General features: G+C 40.7%; 1 protein-coding gene across 1 annotated transcript in view; it reads right to left on the bottom strand.

The window, feature by feature from the left end:
• Nucleotides 1-9,745: 9,745 nt before the first annotated feature.
• The window catches only part of WLS (Wnt ligand secretion mediator), a 39,599-nt gene continuing 23,896 nt past the window's right edge, over nt 9,746-25,448 (bottom strand). The window contains exons 3-12 of the mRNA XM_034433237.3: nt 24,828-24,952; nt 23,720-23,881; nt 20,521-20,657; nt 19,309-19,477; nt 18,335-18,432; nt 18,182-18,245; nt 15,277-15,420; nt 12,790-12,873; nt 12,253-12,406; nt 9,746-10,728 (exon numbers count right to left, since the gene is read on the bottom strand). Coding sequence (XP_034289128.1) covers nt 10,619-10,728; nt 12,253-12,406; nt 12,790-12,873; nt 15,277-15,420; nt 18,182-18,245; nt 18,335-18,432; nt 19,309-19,477; nt 20,521-20,657; nt 23,720-23,881; nt 24,828-24,952 — 1,247 coding nt within the window. The 3' untranslated portion in view covers nt 9,746-10,618. The remainder of the gene's footprint in view (nt 10,729-12,252; nt 12,407-12,789; nt 12,874-15,276; nt 15,421-18,181; nt 18,246-18,334; nt 18,433-19,308; nt 19,478-20,520; nt 20,658-23,719; nt 23,882-24,827; nt 24,953-25,448) is intronic.

Below are 25,448 nucleotides of genomic sequence, written 5' to 3' on the forward strand. Positions count from 1 at the left end.
TTTTTGATCGAAGTTTTTTTCTTGCTGCCTTAGAAAGTTTCTTACTGTTACTGATTTTTTTTTTTTGCTCTGTCCTCATTATCCTGAATGTTTCTACTGATCCTGTATCCACAAATGCTTTTTGTAAGAGGGATTTTTTCAGCTGCAGTTTTCAGCTGCCTTCTGCTGGAGAGAAAACACTAACCTTCAATTAACGTTCAGAAGATAGCACAACTTCAGTACGAAACTGAAAATGGAGACGACTTTAAGTCAATGGGGGTGGGGGGTGGGGAATGGAAGCTATAATGGGAATTTAACTGGCATTTTAGTTGGAATTCTAAGCCCGTTCAGCCCAATTAAATTCTTGAGCTATGTAAAGATAGTACAAAACAATTAAAGGTTCCTAAACAGAATTATTTTTCTTTTCTATACTACAGTCTTTAAAATACTCAAGAGCTGGCAGCGTTTACTGAAGGTTGCCTCTTTCTCTGCATGCTCCAACTGCTACTTAATTGGCCTTGGGTGGCTGCATTATCAAGAACATTAATTTTAAAAGCTAACTTACTTTAAACGTTAACCTTTTCAGGGTTCTTTACAGAGCTGCAAAACTGGTTTCTAAGTCTGCTTGTTCATCTGGTGATGGGAAGATACGATAACGAAAAGTACTGGTCTGGAAACCAGAAGACTGTGAGTTCTAGTCTCGCCTTAGGCATGAAAGCCAGATCGATGATCTTGGGCCTCTCACTCTCTCTCGGCCCAATCCACCTCACAGAGTTGTTGTTGGAGCGGGGCAACAGGAGGATCAAGGAATATTAGGTACCCTCACCGCAGGGGTGGGTTATAAATTTTTTTACTACCGGTTCTGTGGGTGTGGCTTATTTTGTGGGCATAGCTTGATGGTCATGTGACAATTCTTTAGGATTTAGCAGAGGTACTGGTCTACCAGGCTTTTAACTGCTTGCAGAGCTGTACCAGTCTACCCATTTGTTTTTGGAGCGCACCAGTCTACCCATTTGTTTTTGGAGCGTTCCGGTCTACCACCACACTGCCTTTTACCGCTGATCAGCTGTAGGGTGGCCCTTTGAAGCCCCGCGGTAAGAATTTAAACAGTTTTTTTCTGTTTTCTAGCCAATCAGCTGGGACTCGGGAGGCAGTGAATAGATTGGGGCGGGGCCAGATAGAGGTGGTATTTACCAGTTCTCCAAACTACTCAAAATTTCCACTACCGGTTCACAAGAACTGGGGAGAACCGGTAGCAACCACCTCTGGTTCACCGCCTTGTGGATGGAGACCCTTTGCCCACATTTATCCACACTGGTATTTTGATACAGGTAGTCCTTGACTTACGACTTGCTGTTTAGCGAGTGATCAAATTTATGACAGACCCCGAAAAAGGGATTCAAAGTCCTGATGACCACCCCTTATGGCAGTGATGGCAAACCTATGGCATGTGTGCTGGAAGTGGCAAGCAGAGCCATCTCTCGGGGCACACCAGCCGTCGCTGGTCTTCACAGGAGCGCCAGAAACCGGAAGAGCAGCTCCCTGGTGCACATGTGAGTGCCAGGAAGCTGAGCTTTCGGTTTCCGGCATACACTTGTGCACTGGTCACCTGGTCTTCCAATTTCTGGTGTGCACACACGGGCAAAGACCACCTGGCCAGTATGTATGCACATGCCGGAAACTGGAAGCTCAGCTTTCCAGCATGCGCATGCGTGCCAGGGAGCTGCTCTTCTGGTTTCTAGCAGTCCCCACCTGTGTGCACACTCCCGTTTTGGCACTCAGTGTCGAAAAGGTTCACCAACACTGCCTCATGGTCACATGACCACATTTTGGCCACTTGGCAATCGAACTGCATTTATGGACATTTGCAGCACCCTGCAGCCCTGTGACCCTGATTTTTGATATTTTTTGCCAGAAATTGCTATTTACTCCCAGCAAAAAAACAACTCATAGCGAACAATGTTTGTTTAATAGCTGCAACATTCACTTTACAATCGCTGTGTTCACCTAATGACTGACGTAAAAAAGGTGAAATCGGGCATGCTCGCGTGACCTGCTTTATACCCTCACGACGTATGACTGAAATTGTCAGCTTGATTGTAGTCATAAGTCAAAGAGCTCCTGTTCTTGCTGTCAGCTCCTATGATCCAGCTTGTTTCAATAGCGTGTGGGCTGAGGGAAGCTGGTCACGATCAATGCTGATTAATCTTGCTGACGGCTTTCTTCATCAGAGAACTGGAGGACATAACCATGGTGACTGAAAGCCTTTCGTGCCTGCCCTTTGAAGAGAGCGCTTTTCTATGCATTGACTGAAAGCTACAGAAAAGCTCCCTCCCTCCCTCCCTCCCTCCCTCCCTCCCTCCCTTTTAATGGACACCAATGCATATAAATATTCACTCCCTTATAGAGTTACTGATATGCTGCTGTTCACACACACACACACACACACACACACACACACACACACACCATGAAATACCACCTTGCTACTTAAATGAGAAAACATGATTAGTTAGACAATAATAATCCCCAGTGACATCACCATTAAAATGCCCATTGTGTATAATGTGAAGGTTGGATTCTATGTCTCCAGGAGAACAACGTGAGAGGAATTTAATAGGAGCACAGAGGATCGTGCCATAAATCACAAAAGTCTCTCTACATTTGTTGGATTAAGTTTTTCCAGTCAAGTTAGGAGTGGCTTTTCATGGAATTATTTTAACAGTTGTTGCATTGAGAAAGTGTCTCCAAGTTTAGGCACCTTTTAGCATACAAGCTCTGTCTGAGCAAAACATTTCCTAATCGAGAATATTTTTATCTCTGCGTGCACAGGATGTGTCAATAAAGTTGGTGTGCCTATTGATTCCTTTCTTTTAGATTAGATTGGTTAAGCCATACCCAGAAATGAAGGTTCATTAGCAGTTCCAACCAAATTGTGATGCCTGAGTACTTATGGCTTTTCTTGTCCCTTTTCCCACTGATCCCTTCCCTAACCTACAGCTATTATTTCAGGTTGGTTATAGACAACATGGAGAAAACAATTAAAAAGACAGGAGAGGGGATGGTTGCTGAGTCCAAGATTCACTTATTATGCTAACTCCAGTCTTCCTTCTCTCTAAAGGCCTTTGGCATGTGGACTTAAAAAACTGGAATTGTCAAAAAGGACAATATTATGTAGAAAAGTTAGGGAGCTGAAGCTCTTGGGCTGGGAAAGACTATGATAAGATACCAAGTCACAATTTGTGAATTCACCAATATGATACCTAACAAACCACATTATATCTTAATGTGATGTGTGAACTTACGGTAGTTATCATTTAGTCCAACAATTCTAAGGTAAAAATCAATTTCTAGGTTCCCATTTTATCATGAGAATGATTTACTGAAAATGATTTACTGTATTGTATTCCCATTCCCACAACACATTTAACTGGATCAATAAGAGTGATGGGAACACCAGAAAGGAGTTAGTTGACTTAATTATCTACTTTCCAGGGGATAAATTAAATTCCAGGGGATTAGATCCTGTCAAACTCCTATTCCAACTAGGCAGCCATTTTCTGATAATGCTAAACTCATCTCTCTTATTTTGTGTACTTAGTCCTCCAAAAACAGCGATAAGAGCTAGAAAGTAAATATATCTGGAAATACAAACCTCTGTAATGCAAAACTCTGTACCAAAGTCTAGTAGTCCAGAACGTGCCTGCATGATCAAATAAAAATTTACAGATCTTCTGGTGCTAAAACTCATGGGCTCGCCAGGCACTTTCTGGAGGACATAAGCAGGGCTTCTATTTCCCAATTGGTGACTTGATTCAATTGTTGGTGTGACAGCACACTGTCAGTAGCGCCCTAAGGATTGACTGCCTGGATTAAGCATGCTGAGGGAACAGACCCTCTGTGACATCTCTTTGACAATCTAGGTTGAGATAGCAGACATTGTTTTGACAGGAGCGCTACAAAGCTTGGTCCATGCTGAGCCCCAATGCTCTCTGATTAGCCTTGGGATCATTTTAGTCTTCTGCTTAAGCTATTTTAATATCAGTAAAATATAAGCTACCTCCAAGCACATGTCTCATCACCAGGCTTACTATAGATTATTCAGAGGAGCTCTAGGCACAGATACAGAATTAGCCATCCTAAAATGGGCTGCACAGTTGTTATAACAGCACTAGAAGGAATGAAGGTCATTCTGATTAAACTCCTCTCTGTTTCAGATGTCTAGAAGAATTAGAGAAATAATTTATCTTCTGTCATTCCACTCACCACTTAAGCAGCCGCTCTGCAAAAATTATGGGGGACCCAGTTGAGAGGAATTTAGATGGAAGAGGGCAATGAAGCATGCTTACTCCTTTCTTGTAATAGTAAGGCGTTTTTGGCTAAATTGTTGCTGGATCTGAATTTTTCTTTGCTAGATCTAAAATCCTTGTGTGTGTGTGTTTGCTTAGGTTAATCCTAAAAATCAAGCTGAGAGCCGAACAAGGTGAATGAGTCCCTAGTTCTTAAACTAAAGGAGAGAGCGAGAAGACAAGAAGAGTTTTAATGTGTCCTGAAGAAAGCACATCATACTTTGGCCTTCAGATTGTAAAAAAGAAAAGCATCTTTACTCTATAGCCGAGGTTGCGGTTGATACCCCCAGGCTTATGGTTATGGAGGACTTCAACCTGCCATCTGTCGGCGAAATGTCTATGGCGGCTCGGGAGTTCTTGGCTTCCATAACGGCCTTGGACCTGACCCAATTAGTTCAAGGCCCTACTCACTTGGGGCGACATACTCTGGACTTGATTTTTGTCTCTGGTCAGTGGCAGAGTGATCTGGAAAGAGGGGATTTAGTCATTGAGCCCTTGTCATGGTCTGATCACTCCCTCCTTCGCATGGACTTTCGAACCGCTACACCCTGCCGCAGGGAGACAGAACCGAATAGGTGGTTCCGTCCCAGGCGCCTGATGGACCCGGATAGGTTCCTGATGGAGCTTGGGCCATTCCCTGAGGCTCTGGCTCATGGTTGGACTGAAGAGCTGGTGGCCGCCTGGGATAGGGCGGCCGCCAGAGCTCTGGATCGTGTCATGCCTTTGCGGCCTCTGACCTGGTGCCGATCTCAACTGGCTCCCTGGTTCTCCGAGGAGCTGAGAGAGATGAAGCGCCAGAAAAGATGCCTGGAGAGTGATTGGAGGGCCAGTCACTCCGAATCTGACCGAACACTGGTGAGGTCTCATAGTAAGGCCTACCTAGTGGCGATAAAAGCGGCAAAATTTAATTATTTTTCCACTCTTATCGGGTCTGCAGAGATCCGCCCAGCTGCCCTGTTTAGGGTGACCTGCTCCCTCCTTCATCTGGGAGCGAGGGAAGACCCCTTGCAGGGCAGGGCTGAGGATTTTGTGCAATTCCTGCATGACAAAGTCACTCAGATTCGGGAAGGTCTGAACTCTGATTGGGTAGATCTGGATGGACTGATGGAGGGGAATCTTGAGAATGTTATCTGGGAGGGGTTTGACCCTGTGACTCCCGAGGACGTGGACAGGATTCTGGGGAGACTTAGCACTACCACGTTTATTGGATCCGTGTCCCTCCTGGTTGGTGCTGGCCTCCCAGGAGGTTACACGAGGCTGGCTCCAGGGGATTATTAACGCTTCTTTGAGTAAAGGTTACTTCCCCCTTCTTTGAAAGAGGTGGTGGTGAGGCCTCTCCTCAAGAAGCCTTCTCTGGACCCGGCTGTATTAGCGAATTATCGCCCAGTCTTCAACCTTCGCTTCGTTGCGAAGGTTGTCGAGAGTGTGGTGGTGCGACAACTTCCCCAGTACCTGGATGAAGCCGATTATCTAGACCCATTGCAGTCGGGCTTCAGGCCAGGGCACAGCACTGAAACGGCATTGGTCGCATTGGTCGATGATCTCTGGAGGGCTCGGGACAGGGGTTGCTCCTCTGTCCTGGTCCTATTAGATCTCTCAGCAGCTTTTGATACCATCGACCATGGTATCATGCTGCGATGATTGGAGGGGTTGGGAGTGGGGGGGCACCCTTTTGCGGTGGTTCTCCTCCTTCCTCTCCGATCATGTGCAGTTTGTGTTGGCAGGGGGGCAGAGGTTGACCCCGAGGCACCTTGTATGTGGGGTGCCACAAGGGTCAGTCCTCTTGCCCCTTCTGTTCAACATTTATGTGAAGCCGCTGGGCGAGATCATCCGTGGTTTCGGGGTGAGATTCCATCAGTATGCTGATGATACTCAGCTGTACATCTCCATCCCGAACCACCCCAATGATGCCCTTGATGTGATGTTCCGGTGCCTGGAGGCCGTGCGGATCTGGATGGGGAGAAACAGGCTCAAACTCAACCCCTCCAAGACTGAGTGGCTGTGGCTTCTGGCGGCCCAGTATAGTCAGCTGGCACCATCACTGACTATTGGGGGTGAAAGCTTGGCCCCCACAGAGAGGGCTCGCAACTTGGGTGTTCTCCTGGGTGCACGGCTGTCTTTGGAAGATCATGTGATGGCCGTGGCCAGGAGAGCTTTTTATCGGGTTCCCTTGGTACACCAGTTGCGTCTCTTTCTGGACCGAGATGCCCTGCGCACAGTCACTCATGCCCTCGTCACGTCACGTCTGGACTACTGCAACGTTCTCTACATGGGGCTCCCCTTGAAGAGCAGTTGGAGGCTCCAGCTGCTCCAGAATGCGGCCGCGTGGGTGGTTATGGGTGTGACTCGGCGTACCCATGTAACACCCCTCCTGCGTGAGCTGCACTGGCTTCCATTGGTCTTCCGAGTGCGATTCAAGCTGTTGGTTACCACCTTTAAAGCGCTCCAAGGCTTAGAACCGGGGTATATACGAGACCACCTTCTGCCAGCAACAACCTCCCACCGTCCAAGACGCTCCCACAGAGAGGGGCTCCTCAGGGTGCCGTCGGCCAAACAATGCTGACTGGCGACACCCAGGGGGAGAGCCTTCTCTGTGGGGGCACCAGCCCTTTGGAATGAGCTGCCCCTAGAGCTTCGTCTTAGCCCTGACCTGCGCACTTTTCGCTGCACCCTTAAGACCCTTCTGTTTCAGCAAGCCGGACTGGCCTAATATGAATTTTAAATGGGTGTAGGTGTGTTTTAAATTGATGGCCAAATTTTATATATCTGATTTTAATTGGTTTTAAATTTTATAAATTCATGTTTTAATATGGCTGTACACCGCCCTGAGTCCCTTGGGAGAAGGGCGGTATAGAAATTTAATAAAACTAAACTAAAACTAAACAAGGTCAAGTCAGACTCATTTAATCCTGGGAGCCTCAACTAATGAAAGTATCTAACAGAGGTGTTTTTGGGAGAGGTTAGAAAGCAATTGTCTTGGGGACATGTGCTATCACCACTGAAAATGGAAAGGAAGAAGTTTAAAATACATTTTCAAAACCATTCTATCATCACCATCTTATCCTGGGATCAATTTCAGAAACGTTACCCCTTATTTTTAAATGTACTTTAAGATTACTTTTCTCTAAGAAAAAGCAGTCTTTTACAACTCTGACAGCTTTTCTCTTTTACTGTTCTACATTATGCCGACTGGCCTCCAGCATCAACACAATTTTACAGAAATATGCCATATAGATGGAATTAAAAGCTTTGTGACAGGAAGATACAGCTTTTGCTCCACTCTATTTGTCTGATAGCCTGAAAACCTGAAGCTGTTGGGATTCATTCTATCCAGTCTCAAAATGTATCGCAAACTTTTAAATAAAGAATTGGAATACCCTATCAGTACTTCAGGTTTTAAAAAAGGTTGGATTTGTGTCTTCCAATATTAAAATATTAATTCATCAAAAAAACTTCATGTTTATTAGCAAATGTCCCCCCCCCTCCGAAAGCTACCTATCATTTAATAAAAATACTGGAGATGTAATGCATTTAAATCATTTAATCCATTTGATTTGGAGCTTGTCTTTGGTTGTCCAGTGTTGGTTTAAGATTTGTATTTTTATTAATAAGATTTTAAGATGAGTATTAAGGTTTAAACATGTGAACTTAAGGCTCAGTTATGTACCAAAAATTTGGAATATGTGAATTTCTAATGAACTTTGGATATATCAGACTTGCATATCAGAATGTAGCAAACTAGATAATGTGCAGTTGGAGGAGGAAAACTCTTACCAGCCCAGATGTAGAACACTGAATTGAGGACATGTTTTGTTGCTTTCAATCTTCCAAATGGCCCTTTGTAGATGCAATAGAAATACTGACCGATATAAGTTGGTATGATTGGCATTTGTTCTAAAAATGAATATTTATATGTTGACGTGTTTTAGCGTGTTTTCCTCTTTAATTCTGGCTAAGTATTTTTTTTATAGTTTGAAACACATGAAAATTCAGGGCCTCTAGGGTTTTATAACTGTTGGAGAGGAGGTTTGGATCCCAACTTGACAGATCTAAGAGTAAACATACTGGATGCAGGAAATAGTTAGACTTGGTTCAAAGCCTACAGCTTTTAACAAGCAAAATTGACTCAACCGACTTTACAAGGAATCTTGAGTTACTTATTCCATAATACTGTAGTGGCCAAATTAAAAACCATTTTGGAGGTTCTAATAATGTGCTTTGGGGAAGCCCAGGCAAGCACCATGTGTTGTGTCTGGTAGTGGCCAGGGAAGCATTGCGCCCTCCCCCTCCTGGGTCTGCCACTCATGCACCCGATGCACCTTGGTATTGCAGCCTTTCTAGCTGCCCAGCTGAGGGGCTGGCAGGCTGTGGCTACCGGAAACCATCCCCCTCTGCACACAAAGGGTGGCAAGCATGCGGTAGCCTATGGTTTCCTGCTGTAGCTGCCCTCCCCCTGCCTTGCCTCATTTCATCCTGCTGGACAAGCCCTACCCACCGGAGACCCCTGGATTCCCTCCCTAACCCTGCTTGGCCTCTACAGGCACCACCCATGTGAGCAATGCCAAGCTGGCTGTGCCCCCAGGCAGCACCCAGTCAGCTGCGACTACCCCAGCCACACCCCTCCCCCCTCTGGCCCCCAATCCTGATCCGGCCATCAATGAAATCGAGTTTGACACCCCTGGTCTAATAAATCCAGAATATATTGTATAGCTCATGGAAGTTCCTAAACATAATACTATTTCTCATAGATTCATTGATATCCATGTGAAGACTTTTGCCCGCTCAATTTCTATTTCCAAGTTTGTTACAAAAGAGGGAGCAAAAAAAAAGCATCCATCCTCAAACCACTTCTTGAAATTGCCTAAAATGGGAAGTTTATATGAAAGCTATCATCTCTAAGAATTATCCTCCACATGTTCATCATTACAATAAACAAGGGTGAAAATTACTAATACTGGTTTCCATGATCCAAATAGAACTCATTTCTGAGCTGATTCTGTACATTAACTCTGGAAGGCATTGCCCCAATTTTTCCAATCTACCCAATTTCAACAGCATTGAATTAAGTCTTTGAAGAGGGTTCTGTAAAACAGAGGAGAGGAATAGCATCTGTTCAGGCATTCCTTCTTGAATTTTTGCTCCAAATGATACTTAAAGGCATGTCATATTTTATTCATGTTGTTTGGAATATTTTACTATCTTGGTTTCTCAGATATAGATATTATTCCACTCATTTGCTTAAACTAGATTTTCAGTTGTGAAATTAGAGTAACTGTGGTTCATGAGAGAGCATTGGGTCTCCAATAGATGTCAGCATTATCCCAATTATGTTTACTATTTCTAAAGAAGCACAGTGATGATGACAGATTAAAATACAGCAGCAATATCCCCCCCCCAATTTCAGCCAACAAAAAACAACATATTTTTATACTTTATTTGTAGTACAAAAAGATGAACTATAGTGGTCCCCAGGGCTACTTAGAGCATTTTTTAAAAAAGAAAGAAAATAAGAATTTAAAACACATACATACACGCTTGCACACCCCATTCAGTTCTATGGAATTATATATAAGTAAACAAGAATTCTTAAAGTATATAAAAGGATATCTACATCAAAAAGACTTGTTAAGAGTTCAGGACACATATTCATACATCAACAGAGGTTTCAAAATATCCTCTTTTTGTACCAAACTTTAGAAAAGGCAGTGTTACACTAGACTATGAAAAAAAGATCATGAACACATTCATTAAAGTATGTAAATATTGAACTGGCTACATATGATGCAAATAACTAAACTGGTTCCAGACATATGCACTGGGACTGTTGTATAAAACCTTGACTTAGGAAGCATATAATGTATTCCAATTAGTTTCCCAAGAACATCCATAGCAGCATCAGCTGGAGTGTTGGTAAGTAGTGAAATACACCCAAAGGTAAGGAGGAAATACTTATGGAGTAACCACTCCTCCTACCTCATTCCTGGTGCTAATACTCAAGACCAGTCTTACCCAAACTGGTTAGTTTAGCTGGCTGTGGGAATTGTACACCCAATGTATTTTGAGATTGGGGAATATTGATCAAGATGAAGAATTAAAAGAATTCAAACTTGACAAAAGATTCTCCCCAGAAAAGATACATGGATAATAAGCATCCCATTAGTTCTTGCCAGACAGTCATTATTTTCTGCAACGCACCCTTCAGATGATTCCAAACAAATCCTTGCAAGAAAATACTACCATCATGCTGTGTAATTTGTATTTAGAACACAAGTAAAATTGTGCCGAAGTGATTATTCCTGGGCCTCCTTCCGAGCCAATTTGTAAACCTGGGTTGGTCCATCCACATGAGTGATGGTAGTAGTCAGCTGAAGTTCTTCTCCAGTATTAACTCCCAAATCGCCTGAAAACATAAAATTGCATTTGAGATGAATGCGTAACTGGGATGATAGTTTTATCGCAGCATTACCACAGCATTTAGAAAGAAATAAGCAGACTCCAATGGAGAAGTTTCATGAATGGACATAGTTTCCATTAAAAAAATGGGGGATATGGGCTATTTCTCCACTTTGTGCAATTCTACATGCATCTACATATTTGTTCAGTAACAGTCCCTCTTTCTAACAACAAGCAGGACTCTGTGTGTGTGTGTGTGTGTGTGTGTGTGTGTGTGTGTGTGTGAGCACAAAATGGAAGTCCTATTGCACAATGTTTATTTTTAATAAAAATAAATGTGCAATAGGACATTTTTATTAAAAAATAAACATTGTGCAGTAGGACATCCATTTAATAAGTGTGTATAAATCTCAGGATATAAAGAATCTTGAGAATAATCTTTCAATTCAGGATCTAGTACAAGAATTATTTTCATTCAGGATTATGCAACAAGCTGTTATAGATGGGTTGTACCATGTGTAATTAAAATAGGGGGGGGAGAAACAATAATCAGATCTAGAAATCTCTTTTCCATTCTTTCCTTAGTATGTGTTTCCACAATCTAAACTTCCTTTAACCTTTTCAAAAAGCCCTTAAGACCTTACTGTTCTCCTAGGCCCAGGGGTCAGGAGATTAGCTGAACCTATAAAGTAACCTATGTTACTTTTTGCTTTTTTAATGATTACTTTTATTGTTATATTGTTTGCTACTCAGACCACGCAAATGGGTGGTCATATCAATCAAATCAAATAACTACACTAACTTGGGGTATGTATTAGCAGTTAAAACCGATTGTCAGTCCTGGCGCGGCCGGCGCAACCACAGCCCACCAAGCTAACCTTGATCCTACTGCCTCCAGGAGGCCGCCAGCCACTGCTACAGCCTACTCTCATTCCTGAAAGGAAGGATGACGTCATAAGGCAGCCGCCAGCCTTCTCCGCTGTTGAATTGCAAGCATCTCCGAGCGATGGGAGGCTCCCTGGGGGAAGGTATTAAGCCTAGCAGCCCTGAAAGTGCTGGCCTGAACTGGGAGCTGAAAGTGTTGGCAGGACCGGGGCTGAAAGTGCTGGCAGGACCGGGGCTGATTGTGGCTTGCTGACATTCCCTGTACGCAGTAGGAAGTAGGTAGGAATGAGGTGGGTGTCACCAGTGTGTGGGTGGGCAGCCCATGGATTAGGAGCGCGGGTAGAAGGGTGGGGCTGCTTTAATGGGTTACTTAGGCACAAGACTTTATAAGGTGGTGGGGAACACGGAGCAATAGCTCCAACAATATTTCCTTTCATTATTTATGGATGTCAGTCTGTACCGATAAAGCATCTTCTAACCATCATCATCAAGGTTTGGAGTCTTTTATTTCGGAACCTGACACCCATAATCAATAGAACTATGCATATAATGCTAGGGATCTTCTAAACATGCTGAAGTCCTAACTGACTGATTAGTTGTACTAATCAGTGTAACGGAATCACAACTGCAGGAAAGTGCATCTCACCATTTGACTGATCTTCACCGTAATTTTTATGGGAAGGTGCATACAGGAACATCAGGGCAAAGACATATAGGTTCCACATTCCATAAATCCCTGTGAAAAAGGCACTGTTCCAATGAAATGTAAGGTCGCCCCATTTCCAGTGACCTTCAGTCACCTAAACAGGATAAAAAGTTGATATATAATCCAGCAGCGAAGACATAAGAGTAGACTTAGCACAAACAAACAAAGTCAATGATTTTCATCTCCAGTAGAGAGACTTCCCCCTCTTCCAAAACAGTTATTTCTGGTCTTCGCTCCACTGCATGGCTTTAACCCAATGTTCTCCCTATCTGCAGTGAGCTAACAACAAGAAAAACAGCTGGGTTTAATGTTAAACCAGGGAAAGAAATTTATGAGGCTTCCTCTTTTCCCTCAGTTATGAAATAAAGATATGAAAAGATTCCTTGTTGATGCATTGCTTCAGGATATAAAAAACAAAGTAGCAGAACACATTGTTACTAGATAGATAATTTTCTGTAGTCATTTTAGATTTCTCACCTGACTGAAAATGAAAAATATTACTGTCATGGCAGCACAAGCTAATGTGATCAGCATCAAGAACTTGAACCGAAAAATCAATCCCTGTGAGAAAGAGAAGCAAATTTAATCGGGGAGAGAGAAACAACAAAAAATATTGAAATATTCCAAATCGAAGATTCTGAAGAAGAAATCCTATATAGTAGGGGGAGACGTCCTGGAGGTGATTCTCTTCTCTATTGAGCCAGTGCTATCTGGAGACATTTCTGCAGTTATATGGCCTGCATCACATCATACTGCAGTGCAAAGTGTATGGTAAAACACCGAATGCTGTTATTTTCCCATCAAAATGGTACCTATTTATCTACTTGCATTTAAATGCTTTCAAACTGCTAGGTTGGCAGGAGCTGAGGCAAGTGACAGGAGCTGACTCATTTACATGGTGGCAGGACTCAAAACTGACAGAGTAAGGAAGAAAAAAAAATCCCATCTGCTACTATTCCCTTGGTTGATTGTGCTATGCAGTTGCAGACATACAAGTGCAGGCCTTGAAATAAAAGGCACAAGGGCAACAAATTCTAGATTTAGGCAACTGTCACTGACAGCAATTGTCAGTAACAGTTGTCAACAGTGGTCGACAGCAAATGTAGTGTAGTGTTCAAGATGATGGATTAAGAATAGGGAGGTGAGAGAGCTCCACCTACAGTGTCTTGTGCTCTTGAATGTAGGTGAGGTGAAGAGTAAACAAGCAATAGACAAACCAGCCTGTAACATTCCATTGATCTTTTATCAAAGCCAGCTTGTGCTTAGAGAAACGTGGGATCTGAAAGGGAAAGGAAATAAACTCTTTTGTCATCTGGGAAATATCCAGATAAATGTATCCTTTCTAATAGCAGGGTTTTTCCCCCCTTTTGCATAGAGGGCACAGGAAGATAATTTATTCCCAGCTCTGCTGCGTGACCTGAGAAGATAGATCCATCCAGCTCAATCTTTTTTACTTTTTTTTCCATAACAAAACACTTGCTGCTACATTTATGGAATGGGAATTAATACCCAAGGATAAATGTACCCTCTATAAAGATACCTTAAAAAGATACCTTTTTAAAGCTTCTGAAAAGCTGCTTAATTTGCAGTCTGGTCTATGTATAAAGGCTTTCCAGTTGCTTATTGGATACAAGTCTGAATCTTTCCTTCTAGGAAACAAGTTCAATGCACATAGAGTTTCACCTGCACTACAATGGACAGAATGGGAAACAATATACAAGCAGGTGTATCTTACAATTATGGAGTATGATGACTCAGTGCTCAAGACACTGGGCTTGTTGGCTGCATAGTTGACAGCCCCAGTTCAAAACCTGAGTGCTGTGCAATGGGGTGAGTACCTCTTACTTGTCCCAGCTCCTGCCTCATTAGCAGTTTGAGAGCTTGCAAATGCGAGTAGATAAATAGATACCACTTCAATGGGAATGTAACAGCATTTTATGCATCTTGGTGTATAGTCATACAACAGTCGGACAGAGGAAACCTTTACCTTTATCACTAAGTAACAATAAGAAAGGTTTCAGGCGTCTTTATCCAAATCCTATCTTATCTCTCTATGGCATTTTGGCAAGACGCATTAGCAAAACAGAAAGGCTTTGATTCTTCCATTTGAGAAATGTCACTTTAGGAAATGGTGTATTCATGTCTTACACCTCATCCTACTGGAGAGTCTCCATTATTTCTAAATATCTTTTTTAGCTGTAGTGGTAAAAAAACCCATTTCACAGTGATTGGACTGGTTTGGTTACCCATTTCTTATGGAGGGGCCAGACAATAAGAAGGGACTCTGTTTGCTACCTGCTCTGGTTCTTGAGAAAAGCAACTCTCCTTACACTTGCGTATAGGAAAAGGACTGCTTCTTTTTACACAGTCCTAGAGGATGCGGTGACTCAGTGGCTAAGATGCTGAGCTCGTCAATCAGAAAGGTCGGCAGTTCGGCGGTTCAAATCCCTAGCACGTATAACGGAGTGAGCTCCCGTTACTTGTCCCAGCTTCTGCCAACCTAACAGTTCGAAAGCATGGAAAAATGCAAGTAGAAAAATAGGGACCACCTTGGTGGGAAGGTAACAGCATTCCGTGTGCCTTTGGCATTTAATCATGCCAGCCACATGACCACGGAATTGTCACCAGACAGCGCTGGCTCTTTGGCTTAGAAATGGAGATGAGCACCACCCCCTAGAGTCGGGAATGACTAGCACATATGTGCGAGGGGAACCTTTATCTTTAGGGGGAAGAATAGCTCAAGGCAAGGCTTTAGGGGCAAAATTTCAGTTTACCAAAGCCTTCATTACTATAATCAATGTTGCAGGGTTCCTAATGTAAATCCAAGTCTACGAGATTTTGTTAGTAGGAATAATTTGTCCCTTGAACTGGATTAGGTTCCACACAATGGTCTTGCTGGAATACCAACAGAAACTGATATTGTTTTTAAACACAACTACCCCCAACATCTTACAGGTTCCTTACCTCATAGTGAAGCCTGCGGGCTTTACTCATTGATGGCAGGCTGGATTGTTTGCCACTGATATTTCTGAACACTTGAAATACCATAAAACACAGGAACAAGAAGTAGAGGCAGAGGCAGATTCCGGCAACAATAATAAATGCCATCTTAAATGGTAAAGTTAAGGGAAATAGCAATAGGTAGTTCATTTGGCATCTTGTTTGCAAAATCCTATTCTGCTCTTAAATACAAGCACAGTAAGAAATGTTGCATTTGTCACACTTGATGTTTGACAAATAAAATAAACTTGGAAGTTAGCCTGTAACAAATATGCTACTGTTCAGCAAGCTCATTGTGTTATTAATGTCTCCAATCATTTCTGCCTACCCAGTATATTCCAGCCGAGTGGGTGTGCTCCAGGTCCCCTCCATTAAGCAATATTTTGTAAGTCTTGAGTAGTGTATCTTCTCTGCTATGCCTCCCTCAGTTAAAGACGGAACCTTGGAAAATTTACATTGATCTCAGGCCTGGGATTGATGCTTGATATTTGTTTAAGGTCATTATTTTGTGTTGTGTAGTTTCTTGTTTATTGAGTCATTTTAGTCTGGTCTGTCTGTCTGAAGTTATGTTTTCAGCTGTTTTTATGGTCTTCCACCTCCCCCAGTTTTCTACACCCCTCATAGTTCACTGGAGTTGGGCAGCCAATAAATTTAAATAAATAAATACATAGGTTAAAACAAGGAGTCCTAACAATTGTGTTCCATATAAAAATCCTGGGCAAAAAAGCAGCTAACTACCCTGAAATCTCAGAAAACGCCTGTTAGAGGTTTGAGTTGCCATGACCTTGTAACTTAGCATTATTTCATCAGCTTCACATCGAGCATTAATGGCAAAGAAACTCAGAAGAGGAGGAGATGCGGAATGGAGATCTCGGGCTCTCTTTCACCAAGATTGACAATGGAGGATTAGAGGAAGGGAACTGGCCAGCTGCTGAGAGAAGAGTGGGGATAGTAGTCAGATACTGGTGTTGAAAGGAAGAATGGCCAGCTAAATCCTGATATGTGAGAGGGTAGGTCAGATAGGAGGACCTTCAGGGGTGCCAGTGTCCCAAGAGGAACAGTTATATCACTTTGAGAATAAAATCTGTGTTTGCATGTACTAGTATGTACCTGGTTTTGGATCGCATTCTGGAAAAGAGATGGGGAGCTTGAGGATGGCCCTGGTTTACAGTGAAACAATAAGCCACGTTGGCTGGAGAAAATATTCTTCTAAGACTGCAGGTAGTTCCTGTGGTTGTCAAGCAGGACATTAAGCGAGACATCACACCACAACTTGTGATTTTACTGCTGGCTTCTCCATTGACTTGATCAGCTGTAAAGCATGCAAATGTGATCACGTTACCATGGGGACATTGATAAATTATAATGCCTGCTGGTGGCAAAGTGCCTCAATGTCAATCATGTGACCACGGTGATGTTGAGACAGTCGTAAGTATGAGGACTGGTTGTAAAATTATTTTTTCAGCACCATCACAACTTCAAACAGTTGCTATACATGGCAGTTATTAAGCAAGGACTATCTATAGCCGTGATGGCGAACCTATGGCACGCGTGCCAGAGGTGGCATGCAGCACCCTCTCTGATGGCACGCGATCCGTCACCCCAGTTCAGCTCCGCTGCACATGCACACGCGCCTCCCGCTAGCCAGATAGTCTTCGGGTCTCTGCTGTGCATGTGTAAGGCGCATGCAGGGGGGGCAGGGCAGATGCAGGGGGCTGCGCACACATTGCATTTTGGGTGTTCGCGCACATGCGCTTTGGCCACTCAGTCCAGAAAAGGTTAGCCATCACTGATCTATAGTATTCAGAAATGGCTCCTGCCACTGTATGAATTTAGGAAATAGATAATTTGATGGGTGTGGGAGATAAGATGAAAAGGCTGGTGTGTGCATCTTTATCAGACTGCTGACAGCAGGAGCAAGGAGAGGAATGTGTTTAAGGGGATAAAGGGAGGTTGTGGGTGATCCTGATATCCCATGTTGTAATATTGATATTGATGGGGAAAGTGAACTTATCAAGTAGCAAAGATCGGGGGATATGAGGGAGAGCACAGATAAGCCATTCCATTGGAAGGGGAGCTGGTACCAGTTTTTGCTTCTGCCCTGTGGTCTCATTCCTAAATTCAATCTCTAGTGGCCTCAAGTTGATACAGACAATTCCAGGTTCATCTATGATAAGATCTTGTTCACTGATGACTTGAAAGTGGACGAAGAGGCAGACCTGGCAACTTACATTACTAAAACCTGGTTGCATAAAGGTAGCAATGTCACCCTCATAGAATTCTGCCTTTCTGGATTTCATGATTTACAGCAATCTTGATGCCAAACCAGCAGGTGGAAGCACTGTTCTATAGAATTGTTTACAACCATGACATCTATCTGAGAGATATTGGTCTTAAATGTTTCTCTGTTCTGTTGGATCATGGAGACAGTTTGGGGATCCTACCCAAGTATTGGAGTCTACCCTGTATCATTTGGTGTTGGGTGATTTCAGCTTCCATTTCCGAATGTCTGAATCTGGAAAGGCTTTGGACCGGACTATGGAGAAGTATAAACCCAAGGGCAATCTTATGCCATAATGGTAAGGGAGGAAAAGTAATGCAGCCTTGAATCAATGTTACACATACTAGCTCTAATGACGTCCACAGAACGTAAACTTTGAAGAAGAACATCCTCATGTGTATGCATTACCTTAAATTCATGAAGGTAATGCAAATGAAGGTAATTCAAAGGATGCTTAAACTCTCCATGAAGTTCAAGTGAAAAAAACCCTATCAGCTTATTAGTCTCCCCTTCCCAAATTTCAGAGGCTTTGGGGCAGAACACAGTAGCTAACAAATGGTTCTGAATGTAGTAAAATGCAAAGGATACAGCCAACTCTGTGCCAACATCTGTAGCCCAGATACTATAGAATGGATTTTTTAATTGTACTCCTCTGCAAAAAAAACCCCAGTAGATCAAATTAACAATATCCACAGTAAAGCTAAGTTACAAAAGCTATGAAAAACAAGGCATTCTAATTACCTCTCGCACATGTCAAAGGCAAACAAACAGAAAGCACCTACAGCTATTGGTCCAACTTGTTTCCAGTAGGCTGCGAAACGATTTCGTTCATTCTGATCCTAAAACAGATTAAATAAGAAGATAATAAAATCATTATTAGATGAAACAAAAGTAAAAGTATTGATTTCGCAGGTATAATTAGAACGGGAACTGTAGCAAAGGATTTGTATTCCGAAATCATACTTTATATTAGAACAACGGTCAAGACATGGACATGTCTTGCCATAAAATGTAAACTATCATGCTTTAGTAAAGCTAAATTAAGACTATGGAATGACTCCCCATTCCCAGCAACCCTGTACATGTTGATTCCCAGAAGAAAATACAAGGATGAAGCTTTTCTGTCAGCTTCAGCCAATTACAGCTAAGGTTGATCCAAACAGTATAAAAATGATAGGATCTTGAGTTTCATTTTCCAGCACTCTCTTTTACATAAAATCTTATTCCACTAAGAAATTATTAATTTGACATTTATTTTAATAATAAAGCCCTTCCTATGTTCCTAACTTCCAGTTGTAATATACGGTTCTCATAATCCCCACCCATCTTAATTTATGGCTTATTTTCTGAGAATAATGGGAGTGCTATAAAGTGGGGAATTGCTTTGCAGAATGAAAACAAACTCTAAAATATATAACAATGGACAATGGGGGGAAAATCCTAGAATAGTATACTGCTCAAAAAAATAAAGGGAACACAAGCAGAAGACATTCGAGATCTAAATGAATGAAATAGCCTTATTAAATACTTCGTTTGTTACATACAGTAGTTTTGTGTTCCCTTTAGTTGTTTGAGCAGTGTATAAACTACTGTATGTAAAGAACAAAGTATTTAATAAGGCTATTTCATTCATTCAGTTCTCGGATGTCTTCTGCTTGTGTTCCCTTTATTTTTTTGAGCAGTGTATATTCACAAGGTCATGTGAGAGCACCTACCATCATATGCTCTCCACAGAAGATGATCCAAAAAGACAAGAGCATAGCATAGAAGATCCCTTGACGAATATCTCCAAAAAGCAGCATCCAAGTCCAGTCAAAACCAATAGAAAACCACTCTACTGGAATGTTTATGAAAGTCATAGAGATTCCAAGGGTAAAGATTATCCTGAAACAAATAGTAATGTTTTCAAAAACTCTTCCACTTTCATCAGTTGTCCCAATAAGCTTTATGTAATATTCAGGTAAATGCCTCCTAAAATGATCCCTGGCTCCACCTACTTGACCTGCTACAAAGGCCGATACAGACTTTGCACTGATGGAAGCTGCACACCACCATAATATATAGAGGTACCAGGAATGGGACAGACACACTCAATATTCTTCCTGACTCTATATGTTTGTCTGTCTGTCTACCTATCTAGGACAATTCTAGCAATGGTATCAAGTTGACTCAGTTTTTAAAACAGGGGTGTCAAATTTGTGTCGTCACAGCGATGTCATGTGATGTATCAGGACTTCCCCCCCCTTCGGTAAACTGGGCATGGCCAGCATGTGACATCCGCTCTGTAGGCCACAAGTTTTGACAGGCCTGTTTTAAAACATTTCTCTGAATTCACATGAAAAGTTCACCTTATCTTTAGTTAGTAAAGTCTACCTGAAAAAGAAATTAGTGCCTCAGTGAATCTGTCCACAGCTGGTAAATTTGTTATCAGCCATAGTTATGGCAAGTAGATGATTCTATAACGTGATAACGTTTTGAATGCTATAAGACAGATTTCTTGTTATTTTTCAAATACAGTATGTTGGGAAAACAAGGATCAGTCACCAGGTTGGGAGAAAGCTGTTTTAGCTGTTCTACAAGATGCAGATAAAATAGTGCACTGCCAAATTTAGGAAGTGAATAGAGGGAGAATATGTTTCAGTACAGGGGTCTTCCAAATGTCTTAAGATTGCTAGCACAAGAATTCTTTAACATTAAAACTCAAGGCAGTTACAATCCAAGACATCTAGAGGACACCAGACTATCCCTACCTACTTTATTATATGTTACGCTGTGGATTAGCCAATCTTGATTTAACAGAGCTGTAGAATAAACTGGTAGCATGGGCTTCTCAAGGGGGAGCAATGGCTGCCATTCCAACAGCAACTACACAAGATTTGGTCTCCTCTTTCAAAAAAACAGACAGAACTTTCAAGATCATTGCTTACTTTTCCAGGAGCACAGGGGACCGTGTCATCTGCATGATCCGTTTCCAATACCAAACCATGATGATGAAAATGCTGGGTGTAAGGAATGTTTTCATGGCAAACCAGACTTTTGTGAAGCCTCCATTTTGATGGATACCCTGAAAGCGAACTTAAGTGTCAGTGCTGCTTTTCTTAACATTGCTATTACAAATCCTAGTCTTGCAATGCTTCATTTGTTTAAGCTACCATAGCCTTCCCGCTTATCCAGATGATCTTATAAAAAGTTAAAGGTTAAAGCAACAAAGACAAATAATATAAACACACCGTTTATATTAAAATATGCGCTATACAATCACAGTAGCAGAGATGAGTTGTACTTGGGGAATATAAGACATGGGAAAGTGGTAAACAGAAGAGTAAAAATAAATAAATAAATCAAACGTTTATCTGGTGCTAAAAGGTGGTAATGTTGAAATGTCAAATGGACCTCAAGGCAAAAGGTCTTCAAAAAACAGGGTGCTGAAATCAAGAAAGCTTTTGCCAGAGGTGGGATGTTAAGAAGGGCATCCTTAGAGGCTCTTTTAAGTATTAGGGCCTTAAGCTGCCAAGTTTGAAATTTGACTAATAACAAATAAATTTCAAAAAACAGAAGAGGGTACATGGTGAGGTGAGGAAAGGATCATTGAAAGGTCTACTGAAGATTCAACAGAGTGAAGAAGCAATAGAGACAGATGAAATACTTAGATCAAACATGAATGATATAAGACCCCAAGGGAAGAGTATGGGAGATATGCGAAGAAGTCAATAAGAGATGAGATATGAAAATGGGCAAGAGATGAGGGATAGATGTAAAATGCTGTTTAATATAGGAGTTGTTCTATTAAAAATAGTATAGAGGCAGTAACTAGAAATGGGGAAAATATTACTTTTTAACTTGGGAACTATTTTATTAATGGTCAGAAAATAGAAGCAGAAGTTAGAAATTTAGAATCAAGGAAGATATGTAAACAAAGATGAAGTACTTGTAATTAAATAATGAATATTGAATAATTAGGATAAGTAAACATTATGATTAATAGACTTGGAGGATAATGGTTATAAATGTGATGTTTATGTCGGACATTATTAATTGATTATAGACAAAACTGAACAGAGCGTTTAATTAAACAATGGAAAATGTTGAATAAGGATAAGCGAAGACCATGGTGAATAGATTTTGAGAATAAGTCATAATTATTGTGTGTATAAGATCTATTATGTGTATTTCAGAGAGCTTGTACCCAGACAGTACATTGCTATTGCAAATATGGAAATCATATATATATCAAAGAAAATTGAATCATCATCATCATCAAATAAATTTCAGCACAATTCTTTTAGGACTGATGTTATTTGGTTTCAGAAGAGTGCTAGTATTCTCCACTAGCTTCTGAATTGTCATCAAAGAAAAAGCCACATAAATTGATATCTGGATTTAAATGAGACTAGTCATTTAGAAACTGTTTCACATTTAATATGTGAATGCAGCAAAATCGCACAAACTGATTACAAAGGTAGACATGACTGAGTTGCTAAATTAATCCACTGGTCATTAGGTAAAAAATACGACTTACCTGTATCCAAAAAGTCATGGGAACATAAAGTGGAAAAAGTTATAGAAAATGAGAAGGTAAAGATCTTGTGGGACTTTCGAATACAGACAGATCATCACTTGGAACACAACACGCCAGATATCACAGTTGTCAAAAACCGAAACGTACAATTTATTGACATCAATAAATGACATCAGGAGATGCCAGAGTCGAAGAAAAAGAACTGGAAAAAATCATGAAATATCACGGCCTGTCCATTGAAACTACATGGCTATGGATGAAACATGTAACAGTGATACACATTGTCATCAGGGCACTTGGTACCATATCCAAGAATTTTATAAGGTACATCAATAAATTGCAGCTTCATGCAATAACACCAGCGGAACTGCAAAAAACTGCGCTACTTGGAACATCGTACATCTTAAGAAGGTACTTGGTTGATATCTAGGACACTGGCAGCAACCTATATCAACCATTAGCACCAGTCAATGGTATTTGTGATGCATTTTTGAATGTTCAGTTGACTGAATTTCATGTTTAATGAATAAAGTAAATAAAAAACAAATAAATTTCAGCGCAATTCTTAGGACTGACGTTATTTGGTTTCAGAAGAGTGCTAGTATTCTCCACTAACTTCTGAATTGTCCTCAAAGAAAAAGCCACATAAATTGATATCTGAATTTAAATGAGACTAGTCACTTTTTTGTAATTTTATGTAAAGAAAATAAATAAAAATGCAATCTAAGTCTGCCCCTTTTATCATACCCCATATTCGCTTAGTTTAGCTTCTTGGAAGATGAAGAAAAGAAAGCAGTATTGCTCTTGCTCTGTCTGCAAAGTGTAATTCAAAGTCAGGTGACAGACAGGTGCTGATAGTCTAGCAAAATGGCTGCTTGCTCCTGGAGGCATCGAGGAAGCGATTACCAGCAGAGTAAGTGAAAAATTAGTTAATTTCATGGGTGCAAAGAAGCATAATGGCTGAAGAGGCATCAAAGGGGGAAAATCTGCAGGGAACCTGGAAACTATGTATAGGGACAACATTCCACATTTCCAACCACTGAATTATCATATTCTTTTCTTCTTCTTTTCCCCCACCCCAAAGATTATGCACTTAATTCTGTGTTTTAAAAAGTAATTATAGGAGGTGGGAGACAACCTTTATTTTTGTTTGCTTTATAATTAGCACAGTGTCTCAGCTGCATAAGATCCTGTAATCAATATAAAACATCCCAAACAATTGCATGGCAATTCTGTTCTGATTCTACTTCCCCAGCTACCAAACCTACTAGTCAAATTAGTTGAGAAGGTTTTAAAACACTGTGGAAATTGGGTTTCCAAATGCTTCTTTTGAATGGTAAAGAGCATCATATGCTCATTTTCATGCTAAATTATTGAAACAAATTCTATTGTCCACATTTTTAATCTGTTTTCTTTCTAGTGGACTCTAACCACAAAGAATTTAGAATAAAATAGTAAGCGCAATTAATTCCATATTCAGAATTTCAGAATATCTCAACAAATATGTGAAATAAATACAGATGTTTGGATTCTGTTAGGCTTGCAGCTTATGTGTATGCTTATACAGAGAAGGAAAATAGTATAAAAAAATATTGACAGATACTTACCACTAAACGGATATCCTTTATTTCACCAATTCCTACATTAATACCTGCCTTTTCATTCACAGGAAGACGAATGTTGAGAAGATAGTATTTGTGAGCTACGGTTCCAATCTCCATGAATGGGAGAAAGTCACAATCGTAAAACTTCCCTTCGTGCTCTACAGTCTATTGAAAAACCAGACAAGAAAACAGTGCTATAAAAATAGAACATATCCACTCATAAAACTATTGTTCCTTTATAACATATGAACATATACACTGTATTTTGGAAATTATAACTGCTTTCTTGGGATAGGTTCATATTTCCCACCAAGCTAAGGACAAATAAACGATTGTGTGGTTTTTCTTTATGTGACTTTCAGCTTAATGGGACAAGTTCACTTAAAAATACTGTATGCATTTTTCTGAAATGGAAAACATTTTCTCCTCTAACCCTAAAACTTTACAATTATATGTTCCCCGAGCAAAATTGGCTGTCAAAGTAATTAAAGACTATATTTAGTTATATCATTAATATCATTCAAAGTAAGTACAATTAAACATAGCAAAATAAAATAAAATAAAATAAAATAAAAAGAACATTGAAACTTACATCTTACTAAAGCCAAACTATAACATTTGTTCAGCCAAACCTGGAAGTGTGAAATAATTCATAATGTTAATGCTTTCCACTAGCTATGCTATACTGTAGTCCACATACTGAAATACTTTTATAGGCGAGGGAGGGGGCAATTTATGAACATCTGTAGTGTGGCAAATGGTTCTTGGTTGTGATTGTGAAAAACACTGGTGGAGTAAAATTTTAGTTTTCCAGTGCTGGGTTATCAATAAAACCGTTATTAATATACTTACTAGTCCTAGTAGGTTAATAGTAAAGTACAAAGTTTCAGAAACAAGCCTCCTTACAATTTATTTATATTTCTGTATAAATTTATATTTATATTTATAATTTAAAGTTCTTTAATTAAAGTTGGAAATCTTAGGACAGTCTCCAACTATGCTGTATCCTTGGCAGAATTAATTCAGTGCATTTGAAAGCAAATTATACAAAAGTTTTTGCATTTTACTAGGACAAGTGTATTAAAACGGAACAGAACCACAAAGAACTTACTTTTGGAGCACCAAATGTACAGTTGAGCTTTCGAGTTTCTACTGCATGTGCCATTTCTGTCCACTCACTGACTGTATCATCACGATATCCTAAGTGCACATCAAGACTAACTTTTGCATTTTCTCCTGCAAAAACAACAGGATACAACATGTTAAATGTGTCAAATAATATTTTTATGGCAAAATCAGAACAATTACTTTTGGCTGCCCCAAATATTGATTGACTGTAACTCTAGACATTCCTTTCCCCTTATGCCATGACAAAGAGCAGCGTGACAATTCCTTTTGTGCATTGTATTATAGTTTACATCTTCCTTGGTGTAGCTAAAAATCCTACCCCACTCCCTTCACTTACTTTCTCGATTTTTTTTTCATGGGTGGCACATCTTTATGAACACCTGTGCTTTGCTTAAAATTAGTGTGTCACTGACAATCTATATAAAACCAATACTGCTTGGATTTAGATTAACAAAATACATTTTCAAGCAAGATCAATATTACTCCACACCATCAAGAATGATCTACATAAAATTATTTATCAAATCTGTATCCTGCTGCAGTCTAATCAGACTCTCAGCAACTTGCCACAAAGGTTTGACACAAAATTTATAATAGAAAAATC

This window comes from Pantherophis guttatus, chromosome 3 (genome assembly GCF_059756535.1).
Source record: "Pantherophis guttatus breed Tessera chromosome 3, ASM5975653v1, whole genome shotgun sequence".
In the NCBI taxonomy this organism is placed as follows: domain Eukaryota; kingdom Metazoa; phylum Chordata; class Lepidosauria; order Squamata; family Colubridae; genus Pantherophis; species Pantherophis guttatus.